The 22,572-nt window shown below is 39.0% G+C and overlaps 2 protein-coding genes across 4 annotated transcripts in view; one reads left to right on the top strand and one right to left on the bottom strand.

Moving 5' to 3' along the window:
- The window catches only part of ercc5 (excision repair cross-complementation group 5), a 138,443-nt gene that overhangs the window by 20,272 nt on the left and 95,599 nt on the right, over positions 1 to 22,572 (top strand). The window contains exons 4-9 of the mRNA XM_063054889.1: positions 2,898 to 2,993; positions 7,701 to 7,805; positions 9,763 to 9,857; positions 14,912 to 15,044; positions 19,416 to 19,499; positions 22,272 to 22,368. Coding sequence (XP_062910959.1) covers positions 2,898 to 2,993; positions 7,701 to 7,805; positions 9,763 to 9,857; positions 14,912 to 15,044; positions 19,416 to 19,499; positions 22,272 to 22,368 — 610 coding nt within the window. The remainder of the gene's footprint in view (positions 1 to 2,897; positions 2,994 to 7,700; positions 7,806 to 9,762; positions 9,858 to 14,911; positions 15,045 to 19,415; positions 19,500 to 22,271; positions 22,369 to 22,572) is intronic.
- zgc:172121 (uncharacterized protein LOC337599 homolog) overlaps positions 1 to 22,572 on the bottom strand; it is a 70,071-nt gene that overhangs the window by 4,788 nt on the left and 42,711 nt on the right. Inside the window, exon 9 of one of the 3 annotated variants that reach the window (XM_063053778.1) lies at positions 128 to 1,776. The exons of 1 other annotated variant lie outside the window; for it this stretch is intronic. The gene's annotated coding sequence lies outside the window, so the exon portion shown is untranslated. Of the gene's footprint in view, positions 1 to 127; positions 1,777 to 22,572 lie in introns of those variants that run through there. One more of the 3 variants, XM_063053779.1, reaches the window with a different exon arrangement.

Here is a 22,572-nt window from a genome sequence, read left to right as displayed (position 1 = left end):
AACTCCAAGTGCACCGAATGACTGGCTGTCCTGTCTCCTGCTCGCACATGCGCACATAGCCTGACAGTCATGGATCTCCTTCGCCTTCATGTCCACATTGCTGTCCTTCAAGTGCAAAACAGAGGTCTGGACAATTACCCATATATAAATTAGCCTAAAGTGTGCACATAACAAGCGAAACATAAATATCTAAAGAATGTCCAAATACAAGTCGCCTCGAACTTTCTCCAAGGTCGTGATAACTGACTAATTAAAAGTTATCTGTGCATTCTCTGTGAGACCGCTGTCTGCATGAGGATTTTTCAGCAAATGTCCTTCCAAATGAGTTCATGTTCTTCTGCTATCTTTGTTGTCTTTTTCCATTTTCCTTCTTTCTCCTTCTTCCTCCAAAACTCCTGCACTCTCTCCAGAGAATAGCTACCCACTTCCCCATCCCTTTAGAATGTTCCAGGGCATCTTATTGGCCAAAATGTTAACAAGACAAATCCTATTGTTAATTAAAACAAGCCTAACTTAACAATCAACTGAATTACTCAATTGTAGAATGTAATTAAAGGAACACTTATTGCATTTTGAGAAAATCTGCCAAAAATAAAATATCCAACAGTATAACTATTAATAAAATAAAGCATGGTCTTAAACCAGGGGTATTACACTACTGATATGTATATGGTTGTCATGAGTAATCTACTCCTTTTCGTAACCTTCTGCTGCTGTGCGGTTGATTACATTAAGAATTCATTAAGTGCTTCAGAAGAGTATGAATGGGTACTTATAGAGGATAACTTCAAAGAGCAAAATCTATCACCTGGATCCGGAGCACTTAACTGTGGGATAATTGTAAATAAGAATCAGAATTAGGTTTATTGGCATTGATTTATGTTCTGAAATTTGTTGTTTTGTAGCAGCAGTACAATATAAAACACTAAGTATAGTGTAAAACAATGTTGCAATAAATGAAAAATGTGAAACAGGAATTTTATGTCGGAGTGGATTAAACTGTTCCTAAAACATTTAAGTATGGGTCTTCAGGATTCTGTACCTCTCTGATGGTAGTGATGAGAAGAGGGCATGTTCCAGATGGTTAAGGGTTCTTTATAATGGATGCTGCCTTCTTGAGGTTACTGCCATTGAAGATGTACTTGATAATGGGGAGGGTTGGGAGTGCGTCTATGATCCACTACGATCTTTTGATCCTGCACATTGGAGTTGTCAAACTTTGTAGTGATGCAACCAGACAGAATGCTCTCCACCGTACATTTGTAGAAATTTGCTGGAATCTTTGGTGATATACCAAATCTCCTCAAACTTTTTGTTAAGTATAACCACTGGCTTGCCTTCGTGATTGCATTAATATGCTGAATCCAGGATCGATCATCTGAGATGTTGATGCCCAAGTACATAAAGCTGCTGAACCTTCAAAGCGTATTGGTGTGTGGCCCTTCAACGAGGACTTGCTGTGACGTCACTCAACCAGCTGATCTCAATCCTGTATGCCTCCTCATCACCATCTGAGATTCCACCAACAACAGTGGTGTTATTGGCAAACTTACTGATGAGACGTTTGAGCTGTGCCCAAGCACAAACCCCATGAGTGTAAGGAGAGTTAAGCATTGGGCTCAGCCAGCATCATTGAGATGCACTTGTGCTGATATTCAGCAAGAAGGAGATTATTATGGATTAGCACTGATTGAGGTCTCCTGATGTGTAAATCAAACATTCAGTTGCAGAGGAAAGCACAAATGCTCAGGTTTCAAAGTTTGTTGAAATCTTCTACTGGAGAAAAAAAAAGGGGGAGATTAAACAGATATTTTTTGCTTATGTTTGCACATGAAGACATTAAGGTTGGTATGATATTCCCAAAACCAAGTGCTGTAATTTTGCCTAATAACCTCATATGTGGCACTTTTTATCAAAGGCTATTTGGAAGTTAATATGGTCCATATTCACTCACTCCCTTATTTATTCTGCTAGTTACAACTTCAGAAAGCTTTTACAGATGTACAGTACAAAACAGGCCTGATTTTGCTTTGACAAATCCATGTTGTCCATAGTCAATCCTATTTTCTACATTCCCTCATCCTAAGCCATAAACATTTCTGGCAAGAGGCCAAACCAAGGTATTGTGAAAGATAAATCCATTGCATAGGATTTAGGTGTCTGAAGGTCGTGGTTGCTCGTGTGGTTGGGTTAAAGGGAAGTGGGCAGGTGATGGGGGGTAAACAATCATATTCAGAAGAATGTAGAGATGAGGGATGGAATTGTGGATTTTTTTTAATAGAATAACCAGAGGAAACCAGTGGTTAAAGAAAGGTTTTGATTTAAGTTATGAATATTAACTCCAGATTCATCTAAAAGTTTGTTATTAAAGTTGTTCGGCCATGAAATTTGTATGTCATGTGTTTGAATATAATCCTTGTTTTTTTTTATATTTGTAAAGCATTTCACAGTCACACATTTTAATAGAACATAAATAAGAATGCTGCAATACTAATTTTACTACTTTGACACAATGGTTCTCTCAAGTGATGCTATGTCTTAGTTTGGAGAAAATTAGAAGTCGAAACTTTGAACCTATGTTTGATTTTGAGAAAAGATGGGATTCATTTGCTGGTTATTATCATTTGAGTTAATTGATGGATTCTCCACAATCTAATTGTAAATTTTTTTTGGTACTTTCTTTTTTGCTGGGGGATTTTTCTTTTTTCCCACTTTTCTTGCTTACTAGGGTTTTTTTTCCATCACAAAATTTTTTTCAATCTTTATATAATGTTTTTTTTTCTTGAGACATTGTAAGTGTTGTTTACTTCGATGTACTCGTGTTTATTTTGGAAAAAAGTAATAAAAAGATTTGAAAAGAAAGAATTTTACTTCTTCTCTGTCTTGTCCTATTACAGGTATTGCATCAGTCGCCCACAATACAAGACTTCATGTGGAATATCCTCTTTGGTTTCATGCTGGAACTACCTATTTAGTACCTGTGGAACAGGAAGGTGCAGTTATGCTTTCCTGATGTGGATTATCATTATCTTTGTTCTTTTAGTTTTATTTTATATCCAGCATCAGAAGTTCTGGGAATTTCTGTCACTGTAACAACATAGTGTATAAGGGCTCAAGTTTTTTTTTAGATTTAATCAAGTAAAAATGGAAGAAAAATCCATCCATCCATCCCCAAAGACCAACCAGGAAATGTTCTTTTTAACCAAATAAAATATGGTATTGGCAACATAGAAACATAGAAAATAGGTGCAGGAGTAGGCCATTCGGCCCTTTGAGCATGCACCACCATTCAGTATGATCATGGCTGATCATCCAACTCAGAACCCTGTACCAGCCTTCCCTCCATACCCCTTGATCCCTTTAGCCACGAGGGCCATATCTAACTCCCTCTTAAATATAGCCAATGAACTGGCCTCAACTGTTTCCTATGGCAGAGAATTCCACAGATGGACCACTCTCTGTGTGAAGAAGTTTTTCTTAATCTCAGTCCTAAAAGGCTTCCCCTTTATCCTCAAACTGTCACCCCTCGTTCTGGACTTCCCCAACATCGGGAACAATCTTCCTGCATCTAGCCTGTCCAATCTCTTTAGGATTTTATACATTTCAATAAGATCCCCACTCAATCTTCTAAATTCCAAAGAGTATAAGCCTAGTCGATCCAGTCTTTCCTCATATGAAAGTCCTGCCATCCCAGGAATCAATCTGGTGAACCTTTTTTGTACTCCTTCTATGGCAAGAATGTCTTTCCTCAGATTAGGGGACCAAAACTGCACACAATACTCCAGGTGTGGTCTTACCAAGGCCTTGTACAACTGCAGTAGTACCACCCTGCTCCTGTACTCGAATCCTCTTGCTATAAATGCCAGCATACCATTCGCCTTTTTCACCGCCTGCTGTACCTACATGCCCACTTTCAATGACTGGTGTATAATGACACCCAGGTCTCGTTGCGCCTCCCCTTTTCCTAATCAGCTACCATTCAGATAATAATCTGTTTTCCTGTTTTTGCCACCAAAGTGGATAACCTCACATTTATCCACATTAAATTGCATCTGCCATGAATTTGCCCACTCACCTAACCTATCCAAGTCACCCTGCATCCTCTTAGCATCCTCCTCACAGCTAACACTGCCACCTGGCTTCGTGTCATCCGCAAACTTGGAGATGCTGCATTTAATTCCCTCGTCTAAGTCATTAATATATATTGTAAACAACTGGGGTCCCAGCACTGAGCCCTGCGGTACCGCACTAGTCACTACCTGCCATTCTGAAAAAATCCTGTTTATTCCCACTCTTTGCTTCCTGTCGGCCAACCAAGTCTCTATCCACATCAATACCTTACCCCCAATACCGTGTGCTTTAAGTTTGCACACTAATCTCCTGTGTGGGACCTTGTCAACAGCCTTTTGAAAATCCAAATATACCACATCCACTGGTTCTCCCCTATCCACTCTGCTAGTTACATCCTCAAAAAATTCTGAGATTCGTCAGACATGATTTTCCTTTCACAAATCCATGCTGACTTGTCCGATGATTTCACCGCTTTCCAAATGTGCTGTTATCACATCTTTGATAACTGACTCCAGCATTTTCCCCACCACCGATGTTAGGCTAACCGGTCTATAATTCCCCAGTTTCTCTCGCCCTCCTTTTTTAAAAAGTGGGTTTACATTAGCCACCCCAGAATCTAAAGAGTTTTGAAAAATGATCAGTAATGCATCCACTATTTCTTGGGCTACTTCCTTAAGCACTCTGGGATGCAGACCATCTGGCCCTGGGGATTTATCTGCCTTTAATCCCTTCAATTTACCTAACACCACTTCCCTACTAACATGTATTTCGCTCAGTTCCTCCATCTCACTGGACCCTCTGTCCCCTACTATTTCCGGAAGATTATTTATGTCCTCCTTAGTGGAGACAGAACCAAAGTAGTTATTCAATTGGTCTGCCATTCCTACATCAACCATGCAGAAACTACATTTTCTTTCAATTTGCTTAGAGAATGACTTTCAAAGTTCTTGTGAAGCACATTGATCAATCTCATTTGTTTTTGGGATACACTTATCATTAGTGTAACAGTGGGGAAAGATGCCATGGAAGAAAAAGTATGGCCAAAAATGGTGTGATGTGCAGAAGGTATTTTTATATCTGGGGGGGGAACAATGAAGAATTTCTGTAGTAAATAATGAAGAGTCTGGAATATTACAAGTTTATTAGCTACATTTATTTAATTGTACTAAGGGATTATGCATCTCTTCAGTGGAGTTTTTACCCAACTGAAAATATCCAGTTTTGCTGAACACTACTAAAAGTAAAATGTAATTCCTGAATTCAACCAAAAATAAATACTGAAATAAGCCATTTGTGACGCTAAGATGAAGTTTCATACCTTGATCTAATTTCTGTTGATGCATTTTAAAGCTGAACCACTGAACATTACAACATCCCTAACCTTAATACAGAAAGCAAAATGTGATGATTGTTTAAAAATATGAAATCAAAATTAAATCTTGGAAACATTTAGCCAACCTGATGTCACCTATGTAGAGAAAAAAGTAGAGTCAATATTTCATATCAGTGATATTTCTCAGATGCAGGAGCCATTATAGTAGACATCTTGTTAGAGGTACTCTCAAAGGGGTAAAGGTGAAAGGACAGCAAATGCTGTGACAAAAGATGGCACTCCAGAGATGAAATATCTTTGCAAGAAATTCTGTGATGTTACAGGAAAATGACTGGAATCAAAAAGCATGGAAGATCTTGTTAAACATGTATCTGGAAAAAAAATGTAATGATAACCTGAACAGACCATCCTGTATTGTCTTGAGAGAGAATCTCCATTGCAAGCAATAGTGCAAAATTTCCTGCATTCTTATTCTATGTGCAGTCTATTTCTTCTAAACAGGGAGAAAATCCAAAATCTGAGATGCCAGTCCTTGTGCAGAACACCCTAAAGGTTAACTTGCAGGTTGAGTCAGTGGTGAGGAAGGCAAATGCAATGTTAGCATTCATTTCAAGAGGTCTAGAATACAAGAGCAGGGATGTGATGCTGAGGCTTTATAAGGCACTGGTGAGGCCTCACCTTGAGTATTGTGAACAGTTTTGGGCTCGTTATCTAAGAAAAGATGTGCTGGCATTGGAAAGAGTCCAGAGGTGGTTCACAAGGATGATTCTGGGAATAAAAAGGTTATCATAGGAGAAATGTTTGACAGCTGTGGGTCTGTACTCACTGGAATGTAGAAGGACGCCAGGGGATCTCATTGAAACCTTTTGAACGTTGAAAAGCCTAGATAGAAACATCGAAAAACTCCAGCACAATACAGGCCCTTCGGACAACAATGCTGTGCTGAACATGTACTTAGTTTAGAAATTACTTCAGAAGTTACCTGTAGCCCTATATTTTTCTAAGCTCCATGGACCTATCCAGGAATCTCTTAAAAGACCCTATCGTATCCGCCTCCACCACTGTTGCCGGCAGCCCATTCCATGCACTCACCACTCTCTGCGTTTTTTAAAAAAAAAATCTCCTCTGTACCTACTTCTAAGCACCTTAAAACTCTGCCCTCTCATGATAGCCATTTCAGCCCTGGGGAAAAGCCTCTGACTATCCACACGATCAACGCCTCTCATCATCTTATACACCCTATCATCTTAAACATCTCAGGTCGCCTCTCATCCTCTGTCGCTCCAAGGAAAAAAGGCCGAGTTCAGTCAACCTGTTCTTGTAAGGCATGCTCCCCAATCCAGGCAACATCCTTGTAAATCTCCTCTGCACCCTTTCTATGGATTCCATATCCTTCCTGTAGTGAGGTGATCAGAAATGAGCATAGTACTCCAAGTGGGGTCTGACCAGGGTCCTGTACAGCTGTAACATTACCTCTTGGCTCTTAAACTCAATCACACGGTTGATGAATGCCAATACACCGTATGCTTTCTTAACCACAGAGTCAACCTACGCAGCAGCTTTGAATGTCCTATGGACTCAGACTCCAAGATCCCTCTGATTCTCTACACTGCCAAGAGTCTTACAATTAATATTATATTCTGCCATCATATTTCACCTAGCAAAATGAACGAACTCACACTTATCTGGGTTGAACTCCATCTGCCACTTTTCAGCCCAGTTTTGCATCTTATCGATGTCCCGCTGTAACCTCTGACAACCCTCCACACTATCCACAACACCTCTAACCTTTGTGTCATCAGCAAATTTACTAGCCCATCCCTCCACTTCTTCATCCAGATCATTTGTAAAAATAACGAAGAGAAGGGGTCCCAGAACAGATCCCAGAGGCACACCACTGGTCACCAACCTCCATGTAGAATATGACCATCTACAACCACTCTTTGCCTTTTGTGCGCAAGCCAATTCTGAAGCCACAAAGCAATGTTCCATTGGATCCCATGCCTCCTTACTTTCTCAATAAGCCTTGCATGGAGTACCTTATAAAATGCCTTGCTGAAATCCATATACACTACATCTACTGCTCTACTTTCATCACTGTGTTTAGTCACATCCTCAAAAAATTCAATCTGGCTCGTAAGGCACGACTTGCCTTTGACAAAGCAATATTCACTGCAATATTTAGAAGTAAAGTCTGTTTAATTGTGGTACAAAAAATCAGCACTTTTCATAAATATTTCTAAAACATACTGTTGCTGATTAGTATAATACAAATATTTTTGTGTGTTTTCTACAGTCTTCCACCAATTACACAGGAGGAGGCTTTGCATATCTTGGGTTTTCGCCAGCCCTTTGAAGATATTAAATTTGGGCCCTTTACAGGAAATGCAACACTAATGAGGTAAGCTATAGAAGATGGACCAACTAGCAAAGAAGAAACCAAATGACAAAATTCAAAACAATTTCCACAATATAACATCTATTTTAACTTATACTCCACCGTAGGTTGTAGAACTACTCTTATTTTGGAATTCTTTCTCCAAATCTGTCACTTTGATCAGAATGATCATTTTGCCAAAAACTCGGTGCTCTCTCCTTTTATCCCCCTTCATCAATTTTATCTGTTACATTTCTCTATATATCTCCTTCAAACATACAACCATCATGTTTCTCTGAAAGATTAAGCTGTTGTTTCTACTATTCTGTGTCATAAGTTACAATCAAATTAGTTGCACCAATTCTTATCACAGCGAAATTTTTTTTGATGACTAATACTTTTTTCTGTTTTATAGCAGTGCCAAAGTGTTTTTCATCAAAATTTGGTTGTTCCATCCAGTATGATTTTAAGAACTTCAGAATCAGAATCAGGTTTATTATCACCGGCATGTGTCGTGAAATTTGTTAATTTAGCAGCAGCAGTTCAATGCAATATGTAATATAGAAGAAAAAAATAATAAATAATAAGTAAATCAATTTCAGTAGTACGTATATTGAATAGATTAAAAATCATGCAAAAAAACAAAAATAATATATAATAAAAAAGTGAGGTAGTGTTCAAGGGTTCAATGTCCATTTAGGAATTGGATGGCAGAGGGGATGAAGCTGTTCCTGAATCACTGAGTGTGTGCCGTGAGGCTTCTGTACCTCCTACCTAATGGTAACAGTGACAAAAGGGCATGCCCTGGGTGCTGCCTTTCTGAGACACCGCTCCTTGAAGATGTCCTGGATACTTTGTAGTCATGTGATGAAAATAAAAATGGTCAAATTAACAAGTTTATTATGCACTATGTTGAAGTTATTCAATATAAACGCTCATTTTTTAAAAAATCAAATTGGTGTAGACTCTTCCTTTGCCACATTCTGCCATTCATCTTACTGCCTTAGAATCGAATTTAACTAACTTCAATTTTACTGCAAGGTGATTTTATGAGAGAAGATTAGAATGTAGCAAAGTGGGGCATAATTAAGTGTTAGTAGTTATGCCCCACTACAGTAAGATTTGTTCATTCATGCTGTTAACAAGTTTAATTTTCATGCCTATTTTGTACAAATTTTTTTATTAATGAGAATTTGTGAACAATATAAATTTTAACAGCTTTTGACTCACAATTTAACAGCTACAAAACATTTTTGGAATATTCTAAAAAATGAAATTAATGAACAATTTTACTGGAGAATTTGTGACGTATTACTTGTGGTTCTTTTAAGCTTACAGGGGAGAAAAAAATCATGATAAAGTGGTTATAGTGTGTTCATGTGGTGAACGTAGTTATTTGATCAGTTTTTTTAAGTAAATAAGATTAAACTAAATTCAAGATTTTGAGATCATTCAAGTCATTGCTTGTCAAAAGCAAGCAGGGCCTTTTGGGACTTTCAGCAGGCTTAAGATCATTGTTTCATTATACAGTTGGCAAGGGCCAGTATAAAGAAGTTAGTTTTAAGCGGAGTGACCATAGTTGTGGGAGTAGACAAGGTTAGCGTGGGAAATTTGTGGTTTTGGCTCAGGAGGATCCAATGAGGAGAGGCACATGCTAAAGTAGTGTATGGTAGGATAATGTTCCTACATTCAGTATGGAGTGCAACAATATTTCATTCTGAGCAATTATTAATTAATTTCACTTGGAGAACTTGTTTTAGATCACAGTTTTATGCACAAAATTCACAATTTTATACAGCAGTAGCAATTTGTCTCGCATTCAAAAATGAGGAAGAAAGTTACTAAAATTGACCTAGATTGTAGAGGTAATGTTACCACAATATCATTAGCCTGAAAAATATTTCTACCAAAATTAAACTAAATTCATTTCAATTTGAATGATTATTTATTTAAAATCTACTTAAACTCTATATTTTCACAGATGGTTTAGACAGCTTAATGAGCATTTTCATATGAGAGGCTGTTCCTATGTTCTGTACAAACCCCATGGAAAAAACAGAACAGCTGGAGAAACTGGTAATTTAAGCATTTTATTTTTCCTATTTAAACATTTTTTAGTCTGTTAATGCTGCATCTTCTGAAGTTATAAAATGTGTACATATTAGTATGCTGCAGAATGTATAAAATTAAGTATTAATTTTTATTGGATCATTTTTTAGTCATGATATTTATTTGCCAAATATCTTTTTCAAATTGCAAGTTTGAGGTGAGCTGTAGTATGGGTATGATGGGGGTTCAGATTATATTTTTTGTCAAGTGATTCATCTCAATAACATTGCACAGAAAACAATTTGTACTTTATTGTAGCAGTCAAAAAGTAAAAAAGCTGCAAATGCTGAAAATCTGAAATTAAAAACAAATAAATCTTAGAATTATTCAATGGGTCAAATAAGATCTGTCAGGAGAAAACAATTAACATTTTTGGTGGATAACCTTTCACATCTAGGAAAACCTGACTGCCCATTGTCTCTGCCTGCTCCTGACCCACTGAACTCTTGCCCACCTACCTCAACTTCATTCTGTTCCCCTTGGTTCAGTCCCTTCTGACCTACATCAATGACACTTCTCAATGCTCTCAATCTCCTCATTAACTTACAATTCTCTGGCCTTGATCGCTTCACTTTCACCATAGATGTTCAGTCCCTGTACATTTCTATACCACATCAAAAAGGCTTTAAAGCTGTCTGCTTCTTTCTCAATAAAAGAAACAACCAGTTATCCTCCACCACAACCCTCCTCAGTCTGGCAGAACTGGTCCTCAACCTCAATGATTTTTCCTTGGCTCCTCCAACTTTCTCCAGACTTTAGAGGTAGCCTTGGGCACTTGCATGGCCCCAGCTATGCCTGCTTTTTTGTTGGCTATGTAAAACAATCCACGTTCCAAGCCTTCCCCTGTAATGCTCTCCAGCTCCTCCTCCACTACATTGACTGTATTGGTGCTGCTTCATGCGCCCGTGCTGAGCCCAAAAATTTAATCAACTTTGCCTCCAACTTCCACCTTGCCCCTAAATTCATGGTCCACTTCTGACACCACCTCTCTTTTCTCAATCTCTGTCTCATCTCTGGAGACAAACTGTCGACCAACATCTTTTACAAACCTACTGATCCCCACGGTTATCTTGACTATACCTCTTCCTACCCTATCTCCTGTAAAAATGTTATTCCCATTTCTCAGTTCCTCCTCCTCTGCCATATCTGTTCCCAGGATGTGATTTCTCTTTCCAGGACATGTCCTCCTCCTTCAAAGAACAGGCTTTCCTTTCCTCTACCATTGATACTACTTTCACCCATATCTCCTCCATTTCCTGAACATCCACGCTTACCCCATCTTCCCACCACCTTAACAGTGATAGAGTTCCATACCTATTACCTGTGAGCTATCTCATTCCAACACATCATTCTCTGCAACTTCCACCATCTCTAAAGGGAACCTACCATCAACATCTTTTTACCTCCCCACCCCCTTGCTTTCTGCAGGGATTGCTCCCTCCATGCATTCATCACTCTCTACTAATCTCCTTCCTGGCACTTAACCCTGCAAGCAGTCTAAGTGCTACACCTACCCATTCACCTCCTTGCTTACCTTCATTCAGGGCCCCAAATAGTCCTTCCTGGTGAGGCAACACTTCACCTGCAAATCTGTTGGGTCCAGTGCTCCCATACAGTTTCCTCTACATTGATGAGGCCCACTGTAAGTTGGGGGACCGCTTCATTCAGCATCTCCATTCCAGCTGCCAAAGTGGCCCTTTACCTTTCCTACCCACCTGGCTTTGCCTATCACCTTCTAGCTATTCTCCTTCAACCCCCTCCTCCCCACCTTTTTATTCTGGAGTCTTTCCTTTTCCTTTCCAGTCCTGAAGAAGGGTCTTGGCCTGAAACATTCATTTCTATAGATGCTGCCTGACCTGCTGAGTCTCTCCAGCATTTTGTGTGTGTTACTTTGGATTCCAGCATCTGCAGAATTTCTCATGTTTACACTTTTAATTTATGATTTCCAGCAACACCTCTGTTCTTTATCTCTCAGTTCATATATACAGTGCCTATAAAAAGTATTCACCTCCCCCCCCCGGGAAGTTTTCATGTTTTATTGTGTTACAACATTGAATCTCAGTGGATTTAATTTGGCTTTTTAACACTGATCAACAGGGAAAAAGACCCTTTCGTGTCAAAGTGAAAACAGATCTCTACAAAGTGATTACTAATATAAAACACAAAATAATTGATTGCATAAGTATTCATCCCCTTTAATATAGCACACCAAATCATCACTGGTACAGCCAATTGGTTTTAGAAGTCACATAATTAGTTAAATGGAGATCTGTTTTTGGAGACCTGTGTGCTGTCAAGGTATTTCAATTGATGTGGTAAAACTACACTGGTATCTGGAAGGTCCATATGCTGGTAAGTCAGTATCCTAGCAAAAATTACAGCATGAAGACTCCAATCAACTCCATGAAAAGGTTATTGAAAAGCACAAGTCAGGAAATGGATACAAGAAAATTTCCGAGTACAGTTCTGATTCCTATTCCTTGGAGTACAGTTAAGTCAATCATCAAGAAATGGAAAGAATATGGCACAGCTGTAAATCTGCCTAGAGCAGACTCTCCTCAAAAACTGAGTAACCATGCAAGAAGGGGATGAATGAAGGAAGCCACCAACAACTTTGGAGCAATGGCAAGTTTCTCCAGCTTAGTGGCTCAGATGGGAGTGACTGTCAATACAACTGTTGCCAGGGGGCTTCACCAGTCGCAACTTTATGGGAGAGTGGCAAAGAGAAAGCCACTGCTGGAAAAAAACTCAAATAAAATCTCAGCTAGAGTTTGCCAGAAGACATGTGGGAGACTCTGAAGTCAGCTGGAAGAAGGTTGAATGGTCTGATGAAACCAAAATTGAGCTTTTTGGCCATCAGACTAAACACTATGATTGGTGTAAGCCAAACACCGCACATCATCAAAAACACACCATCCCTACCATGAAGCATGGTGTTGGCTGCATCTTGCTTTGGGGATGCTTCACTGCAGCAGACCCTGGAAGGTTTGTGAAGGTAGAGAGTAAAATGAATGCAGCAAGGTACTGGGAAATCCTGGAGGGAAACCTGATGCAATCTGCAAGAGAACTGCAACTTGGGAGAAGATTTGTTTTCCAGCAAGACAATGACCCCAAGCATAAAGCCAAAGCTGCACAGGAATGGCTTAAAAACAAGGAAGTGAATGTCCTGAGGGGCCAGGACAGAGTCCAGACCTCAATTCCATTGAGAATTTGTAGTTGGACTTGTAAAGGGCTGTTCGCTCATGATTCCCATGCAATCTGACAAGAGCTTGGGCAGTTTTGTGAAGAAGAATGGGGAAAATTTGCAGTGTCGAGATGTGCAAAGCTGATAGAGACCTATCCACACAGACTCAAAGCTGTAATTGCTGCCAAAGGTGTATCTACTAAATACTGACTTGAAGAGGATGAGTAATAATGCAATCAATTATTTTGTGTTTAATAATTGTAATAAATTCAGACCAATTTTTAGTGAAATTTGTGTTTACTTTGACACAAGAATCTTTTCTGTCGATCAATGTCAAAAAAGCCAAATTAAATCCACTACAATTCAATGTTGTAAAACAATAAAACATGAAAACTTCCAAGGAGGGTGAATAGCGTTTATAGGCACTATACATTCAGCTCTTATTAAATAAGTTGCTGAACTCCAGAACGGATACAAATGATGATGCAAGCCAGAGTGTTTTCTTTCTAGTGACAGGTGGATGACTTTTTATAACCACTGTATATACTAACTCTCTCCATTATTCTCCCTCTAACTTGTACCACATCCAGACAGATTAATTGCAGATGACAACCTCCTCCACCCTACCACAGGCATTCTTTTTGTTCTTTTTCCACTCCTTCCACTCCACTACAATCTAAAACATGTTTGTTTTCTAACTTTTGCTAATTCCAATAAAAGGTTATCAACCTTAAAATATTAACTTCAAAATTCAAAGTAAAATTTATTATCAGTACATACATGTCACCACATACAACCCTGAGATCTTTTTCCTGCGGGCATACTGAACAAATCTATAGACCAGTAATTAAACAGGTTCAATGAAAGAATGAGAGCATAGAACAACAAACTGTTGAAATGCAACTATAAATAAATAGCAATCAAAAATGAGAGTATGAAATAACAAGATAAAGAGTCTTTAACGTGAGATCATTGGTTGTGGGATCATCTCAATAAATGAGTGTAGTTATCCCCTTTTGTTTATGAGTCTGATGTTTGAGGAGTAGCCACTGTTCTTAATCTGGTGGTGTGAGTCCTGAGGAATTTGTACCTTCTGTCTGATGGCAGCAGAAAGAAAAGAGCTGCGTGGTGGAGTTTGTTTCTCTTTCATGGTGTCTAGTGGACCAATTGAGTATATTCAGCGTTTTCTGGTTTAGCTTTCAACAGCAGCTCTCTACAAACTCTCAAAAGTCTTAATCTACTGGTCTCTTGGTGGGAACTGTGTTTTTGAGATGTAGCCTTCTGACCTGACTTCATCCACATTTTTCTAAAATTATTTGCTCCTTTTGCTCCCTTCTCCTAAACTAGCTGGTTTCTGCTTGAAGTTCCAGATATGTTCTTCAATGTCATGCCAATTGATTTTCTTTCATGTGAGCTTTGTAAGGCTGAGCACTTTATTTATTTATTTATTTATTTATTGAGATCTAGCATGCTGTAGGCCCTTCAAGCCGTGCCGTCCAGCAATCCCTCCATTTAATCCTAGCCTAATTTACAATGACCAATTAGCCTACCAACCAGTACATTTTTGGAACGTGGGGGGAAACCAGGGCACGCAGTCATGGGGAGAACATACAAACTCCTTACAGGCAGCGGCAAAAACATTTCTCGTTAAACATACATAGAAGTGCCATTCCAATTAGGACTCACAAGTAGAAAGTCCAGAAGGCAACATTTTCTCAAGCCAGGCATTAGATGGCAATTAAAAATAATCTGATCATTTATCAATTTGTTTTAACTCATGAGAGTGTTTATGGAGTCATCTAATATAGTTGTATTTGGAATAATATCTCTGTTGCAGCTGAAGGTGCCTTACTGAAGTTAACTCAAGGCCTGAAGGATGAATCAATGGCTTTTATATATCATTGCCAGAATCATTACTTCTGTCCCATTGGATTTGAGGCTACCCCTTTAAAGGCATGCAAAGCATTTCGGTATGTATAACTTCTAACTACATTTTTTTTTTCTCTGGTTGCTTGTCATCTCATTAAAAATACAGCCCCTTTAAAAAGTATTCACCCTACTTGGAAGTTTTCATGTTTTATTGTTTTACAACATTGAATCGCAGTGGATTTAATTTGGCTTTTTTGACACTGATCAACAGAAAAGACTCTTTCATGTCAAAATGAAAACAAATTTCTACAAATTGGTCTAAATTTATTACAATTATTAAACACAAAATAATTGCATTATTACTCATCCCCTTCAAATCAGTATTTAGTAGATGCCCCTTTGGTAAATTACGGCCTTGAGTCTGTGTGGATAGGTCTCTATTAGCTTTGCACATCTGGACACTGCTATTTTCCCCCATTCTTTACAAAACTGCTCAAGCTCCGTCAGATTGCATGGGGATCATGCGTGAACAGCCCTTTAAGTTCAGCCACAAATCCTCAATTGGGTTGAGATTTGGACTCTGACTTGGCCACTCCAGGACATTAACTTTGTTGCTTTTAACCCATTCCTGTGTAGCTTTAATTTTATGCTTGGGGTCATTGTCTTGCTGGATAACAAATCTTCTCCTAAGTCGTGGTTCTCTTGCAGACTGCTGCAGGTTTCCCTCCAGGATTTCCCTGTATTTTGCTGCATTCAGTTTACCCTCTACCTTCACAAGCCTTCCAGGGCCTGCTGCAGTGAGGGAATCTCCACAGCGTGATGCAGCCACCACCGTGATTCACAGTAGAGATGGTGTGTTTTTAATGATGTGCAGTGTTTGGTTACGCCAATCATAGTGTTTAGTCTAATGGTCAAAAAGCCCATTTTTGGTTTCATCAGACCATAGAACCTTTTTCCATCTGACCTATAACTTTTCTGACAAATTATAACCAAGATTTCATGTGAGTCTTTTTTCCAACAGTGGCTTTCTCTTTGCCACTCTCCTATAAAGCTGCGCCTGGTGAAGCACCCAGGCAACAATTGTTGTATGCACAGTCTCTCCCATCTCAGCCACTGAAGCTTGTAACTCCTCCAGAGTTGTCATAGGTGTCATGGTAGCCTCCCTCATTAGTCCCCTTGCGTGGTCACTCAGTTTTTGAGGATGGCCTGCTCTAGGCAGATTTACAGCTGTGCCATATTCTTTCCATTTCTTGACGATTGACTTAACTGTACTCCAGGGGATATTCAGTGACTTCGAAATTTTCTTGTATCCATCTCCTGACTTGTGCTTTTCAATAACCTTTTCATGGATTTGCCTGGAGTATTCTCTTGTCTTTATGGTGTAGTTTTTGCCAGGATACTAACTCACCAGCAGTCAGACCTTCCACATACAGGTGTACTTTTACTACGATCAATTGAAACACCTTGACTGCACACAGGTGATCTCTTTTTAACTAATTATCTGGCTTCCAAATCCAATTGGCTGCACTATTGATGATTTGGTGCGTCATATTAAAGTGAGTGAATACTTATGCAAACAATTATTTTGTGATTTATATTTGTAATTAATTTAGATCACTTTGTAGAAATCTGTTTTCGTGTCAGAATGAATGAGTCTTTTTCTGTTGATCAGTGTCAAAAGAAGCCAAAGTAAATCTACTGTTATTCAAAGTTGTAAAACAATAAAACATGAAAACTTTTAAGGGGGATGAATACTTTTTATAGGCACTGTATAAGTTAAAGTTGGATTATCAGAAAGGAAGATCCCTTTGAAAATTTTAACACTGCATTTTTTAGCATAACTTTCTTTTGTGGACAGGACTACTGTACAGAATTGAATGTTAAAACTACAATTCAGCTTCCAGGAATGTCCAAAATTTAAAATTTATAGATAGAAATAGCACTACCATCATTTTTACGTAATCACTTGAATAACCATTAACTTAAATGGTTGTCAGGAATATTGTGACGAAGCAAAGTTCTCAGTTAATTTAGTAATCATCGAAAAAATGTTATTGAACACATTTGAGCTATTTTATTTTTCTGAAAGCTAGATCTTTGCATCCCTATAGCATAAGTATTAGGCATCAGTGTTTGAAATATATTATGGTACAGAAAGTGCTTATGGTACTTTTTGTGGTACCTCTTGTGTTTACCTACCACCCCATGAGCTTCTGCATCAAACACATCATCCTCTGCAACTTCTGCCTTCTCCAAAGGGATCCGACCTCCAAATATACTTTGCCTTCCCCTCTCCACTTTCTGCAAGGATTTCTCCCCTTGTGATTCCCTTGTCCATTTGTCTCTCCCCTCTAATCACCTCCCGGCACTTACCCCTGCAAGCAGCCTAACAGCCACACCTGCCCACTCACCTCTTCCCTCTCCTCTATTCAGGGCCCCAGACAGTCCTTCCTGGTAAGGCTACACCTCACTGTGCATCTTCTGGGTCTTCTATTGGGTATCTTCTGGGGTCTTCTATTGCAGGGGTCCCCAACCTTTTTTGCACCGCGGACCGGTCTAATATTGACGATATTCTTGCGGACTGGCCAACTCGGGGGGGTGGGGGGTGGAGGGGTGGGTGGTGTTCAAGTAGGGTTAAACTCACCTGAACATGTCTTTTACAGTTAAGGTCGCCAACTTTCTCACGCCCAAATAAGGGACAAAAGTAGCAGTCAAATCCCGGGGCACTTTACCCCAGGAAAGACTACAATGACCATGAAGCATTGCGTGTGCACATGCGCGTACATGCTAATTTTTCCCCACAAATCGGTTTTGCCTTCATCTTCTCAACTATACTGTACATACATTATTTCTACTTTATATAGGCTGTGTATTTGTCATATCATTCCTGTTTTTACTATATGTTAGTGGTATTATTTTCAGTTTTATGTGTTATTTGGTATGATTTGTTAGGTTATTTTTTGGGTCTGGGAACGCTCAAAAATTTTTCCCATATAAGTTAATAGTAATTGCTTCTTCGCTTCACACCATTTCATAGGAACGCTCTACCTTAGCGGGGGAAATACGGGACAAGGGCGGTCCCTTATGGGACAAACCAATTTAGCTCAATATACGGGATGTCCCGGCAAATACGGGACAGTTGGCAACCCTATGTTCAAGTTCACCAGTGCGTGACAGGGAATGAGGAAAAGATGCAGCTGACTCCTATCGTTTCCTCGCAGCCCGGTAGCACATGCTTTGCGGCCCGGTGGGTGGAGACCGCTGTTCTATTGTGTCCAGTGCTCCCAATGTGGCCTTTTTTACATTGGTGAGACCCGTCATAAATTGTGGGACCGCTTCGTCAAGCAGCTGCGCTCTATCTGCCAGAAGTGGAACTTCCCCGGTGGCCAAACTTTTTAATTCCCATTCTGACATGTTGGCCCACGGCCTCCTCTTATGCCACAATGAAGCCATCCTCAGGGTGAAGTAGCAACACCTTATATTCGGTCTGGGTATCCTCCAACCTGATGGCCTGAATGTCGATTTCTCCTTCCAATTTAAAAAAAATTCCTCTCCCCTCCCCTTTTCTTCTGTTCCCCAGTCTGGCCTCTTACCTCTTCTCACCTGCCTATCTCCTCCCCTGGGTCCCCTCCTTCTTCCCTTTCTCCCATGGTCCACTCTCCTCTCCATTCCAATTCCCTCCTCTTCAGCCTTTATCTTTTCTACACACCTGGCTTTGCCTATCACCTTCTATCCAATCTTCTTCCCCTCCCCCCACCTTTTTACTCTGACATCTTCCTCCTCCCTTTCCAGTCCTGAAGAAGAGTCTTGGCCTGAAACATCGACTGTTTATTCATTTCCATAGATGCTCTCTGACCCCCTGAGTTCCTCTAGCATTTTGTGTGTGTTGCTTCTGGTACCTTTGTCTGGTCATCTTTTTGAGTAACAATTCATGTTTAAGATCAAATTAAGGATCTGTTTGAACTATTCCAAATTTGTACCCTTACAATCCTGAAATAATATTTAAAGCAAACATAATGGCATTTTAGAAATCTTATCAGCATAAAGGGGAGAAGATCAAAGCTTAAGTTTATCAAATCTGATCATCTGAATTTTGATATCTTGTTCTTAATAAAATCCTGCTAAACATATAATACATTATTGTTCTATTAGGAGGCCCAAGATAGAGTATCCTATTCCAGCTAATGCCAAACAGGGATGCTGGCAATGTAAAGTTGCCTGGCAGCTATTATATGCTTTCATACTTTATGTAGGATTTGTATGTCTCCTTATGCTTTATCAAAACTGCTCGGTGGTGTATTCAAATTTTTCAGATTAAAGATGCTTTTTCTTAAAATGCTTTGAAGTTTTATATTTTAAAATCAAATGACAACAGTTACTGCCTTTATTAATAGACCAGCAGAAACCCACTAAAAATCATATTATTTCTAGTAATGCACTATGCTTGACTACCTTCTGTCCTTTGATGACAGAGGCAAACTCCCAATTGAAGAAATGGAATTTTGGATCTTAATCGGTGAACCAAGTAAGAAACATCCAGCCATTCACTGCAAAAAGTAAGTTTGACATTTAAATATTATCTTGTTCATCATGAGTAGGCTGTACTCCAGGGGCACCAGATGAAAGGTCAAACTGAAACATTAACTCAGTTTTCCTTTCCACAGATACTGCTTGACCTAAGTAGTTCCAGTATTTTCTGTTTTGTAATTCAAGTGATAATTGTTCACTTCTAACTTCAACTGTAATTTTTGCAGGAGGGTAAACAATGCTAAAAATATTATCCATTAATAACTAGAAATAGTGAATCAGAATCAGGTTTATTATCACAGACAAACATTATAACATTTGTTATTTTGCAGTAGCAGTACAGTGCAAAACATAAAAGTAAAGTTACAAAAATAAATATTATGCAAAAGACAACTCATCAGAATGGTTCATGGACTATTCAGAATTGTGGCAGAGGGGAAGAAGCTGTTCCTAAAATGTTGACTGTGGGTCTTCAGGCTCCTTCACTTTTTTCCTGATGGTAGTAATGCTGACAGAGCATATCTAGATGGTGAGAGTTATTTATTGATGGATGCTACTTTCTTGAGGCATCGCCCCTGGAAGATGCCCTTAATATTAGTGTTAGGTTTCGCTTTAAACTAGGTAATGTCATGTAAACCTTGCCACAGCTATCATGTATCGGTGTCTTTAACTGTGCACATAATTGCCTTTATGTTCTCATATTAGTCTTTGGTAGCCATAACTGGACTTCTTGTACGGTTCTAGATTACTGGCTTTCAACACCACAGACCCAGCCCTCAGCAGACTGTGAATTTCTGAGTTCACCCAGGACTTCTGGTTTGGTATGTCCTCAAAGGCACGCAATCATTCACGCAGAACTTGATGAAGTTGGTGGCGTCTGTGGCATATTCATTCAGATGTGAAGATGAATCCTTGAATATGGTCCAGTGAACTCATTCATAGAGTGAATGAACTGCTGTGCCTTCCTTGACCATACCTACACCATCCTCACCACTGGTGCTGATGTCCGTAGTAAATAGTTACTTTCCAAAAATACCTCAATTATCAAACATATTCCCTAAGTCTTGTGCTCAAATAAGAAAATAAACAAAACAAATTGCAATATACCAAATGTAACTTTTCTGATCGTAATTAAATTTAGATAACTTGTATAATTTTCTTGTCTTGGTCAGTAAGACCAACAAATTGATTGTGGACATCTGGAAGGGGAAGTCGAGGAAACACACACCGGTCCCCATCAAGGGATTAGCAGTTGAAAGAGTATGCAGTTTCAAGTTCCTGGGTGTCAACATCTCTGAAGACTATCCTGGACCCAACGCATTTACGCAATTACAAAGAAGGCACAATCGTGGCTATATCTCATTAGTAGTTTGAGGAGACTTGGTCTGTCACCAAAGACTCTCGCCAATTTCTACAGGTGTACCATGGACAGCATTCTTACTGGTTGCAACACCTTCTGGTATGGAGGGGCCACTGCATTGGATTGGGAAAAGCTGCAAAAAGTTATACACTCAGTGAGCTCCCTCATGGGCACTAGTCTCCCCAGAATCAAGGACATCTTCAAATGGCAATGCCTCAAAAAGGTGGCATCCATCTTTAAGGACCCTATCACCCAGGACATGCCCTCTTCTCATTGCTTCCATCAGGTGGTACTCAACATTTCCAGAACAGCTTCTTCCCCTCCACCATCAGATTTATGAATGGACAATGAACCCATGAACACTATCTCACTATATTTTGCTCTAATTTAATTTTTATATATATTTCATAATAATTTCTAATTTTTATGATGTATTGCAGTACACTACCTCTGCAAAACAACAAATTTCACAACGTACTATGCCAGCGATGTTAAGCCTGTTTCTGATTCTAAGACATGCAGGCTAATAGTTACATTGGCCACTGTAACTTGCCCATAGTCTGTATTTAGCAGTAGAATTTAGGGAAAATAATGTAAATAGATTTTAGATGTTTAGCATGGACTCAGTGGCTGAGTTTTTTTTCCCCAAGCTGTATGACTCTGAACGGGAAGAATCCATTAATTCAAATTCAAGTCGTATCTTGTTGTGAAGAATTAATGATCAGTGGAACCTTGCCAGCATTTTATTCAGCTATATTTGCTGCATTCAACAGTAATTTTTAAAAAGTGATAATCTGGTCATCATCACATTACGGTTTGTTGGACCCTCTAAAATATGCTGATTGGTTGTGTTTCTTATATTTTAATTATCATCAAAATATTTTTGTGAGCATTTCCAAATATGGCAGATGAATCCATTTTTTAATTTTTTGTAAGAATTATATGAATATTTTAATTATTTTGGTGTGTAATTATTGTACAGGACTTCTAATTACTTCATTATTTAAGCTAATCTTTATCTTGCTTATGTTATATGGTTGGAAACTAGTTTATTTGAAATTTCTAGTTAATGCTTTAAAATAATTTGAACTGTGGGGAAGGAATCTTTTAAATGAATGAATAAATCTAAATTGTTGTTGTAAACTGTTTGTGATTAAAAGGTAAACAACAGGAATTCTGCAGATGCTGGAAATTCAAGCAACACACATCAAAGTTGCTGGTGAACGCAGCAGGCCAGGCAGCATCTATAGGAAGAGGCGCAGTCGACGTTTCAGGCCGAGACCCTTAGTCCTGACGAAGGGTCTCAGCCTGAAACGTCGACTGCGCCTCTTCCTATAGATGCTGCCTGGCCTGCTGCGTTCACCAGCAACTTTGATGTGTGTTGCTGTGATTAAAAGGTGTATGCTTCCATTAATAGAGTGTCTTTTACTTGTAATTTCAGGTGGACAGACATAGTGACAGATCTCAACACACAGAATCCTGAATACCTTGATATTCGAAATCCTGAAAAGGGTATACAATACAGGAAAACCAAAAAGGTATTAGAGAAAATTTTCAATCTTGTTTTTGTTAAAGACTGCATGAGAATTGTAAATAATAACTTGTTTTCATAGTTTAGTATATTGGCTGGGAATTTCAAAATGCACAAATACAAACCAGTTTGTAATCCCACAAGACGTGTTAATTAGTAATTGTAATGTGTTTATTGGTAACTGTAAATTACGTTTGTGTAGGTGGGTGGC

The sequence above is a fragment of the Mobula hypostoma genome, chromosome 7 (genome assembly GCF_963921235.1).
Source record: "Mobula hypostoma chromosome 7, sMobHyp1.1, whole genome shotgun sequence".
Lineage (NCBI taxonomy): Eukaryota > Metazoa > Chordata > Chondrichthyes > Myliobatiformes > Myliobatidae > Mobula > Mobula hypostoma.
This window is presented reverse-complemented; position numbering and strand designations above follow the sequence as displayed.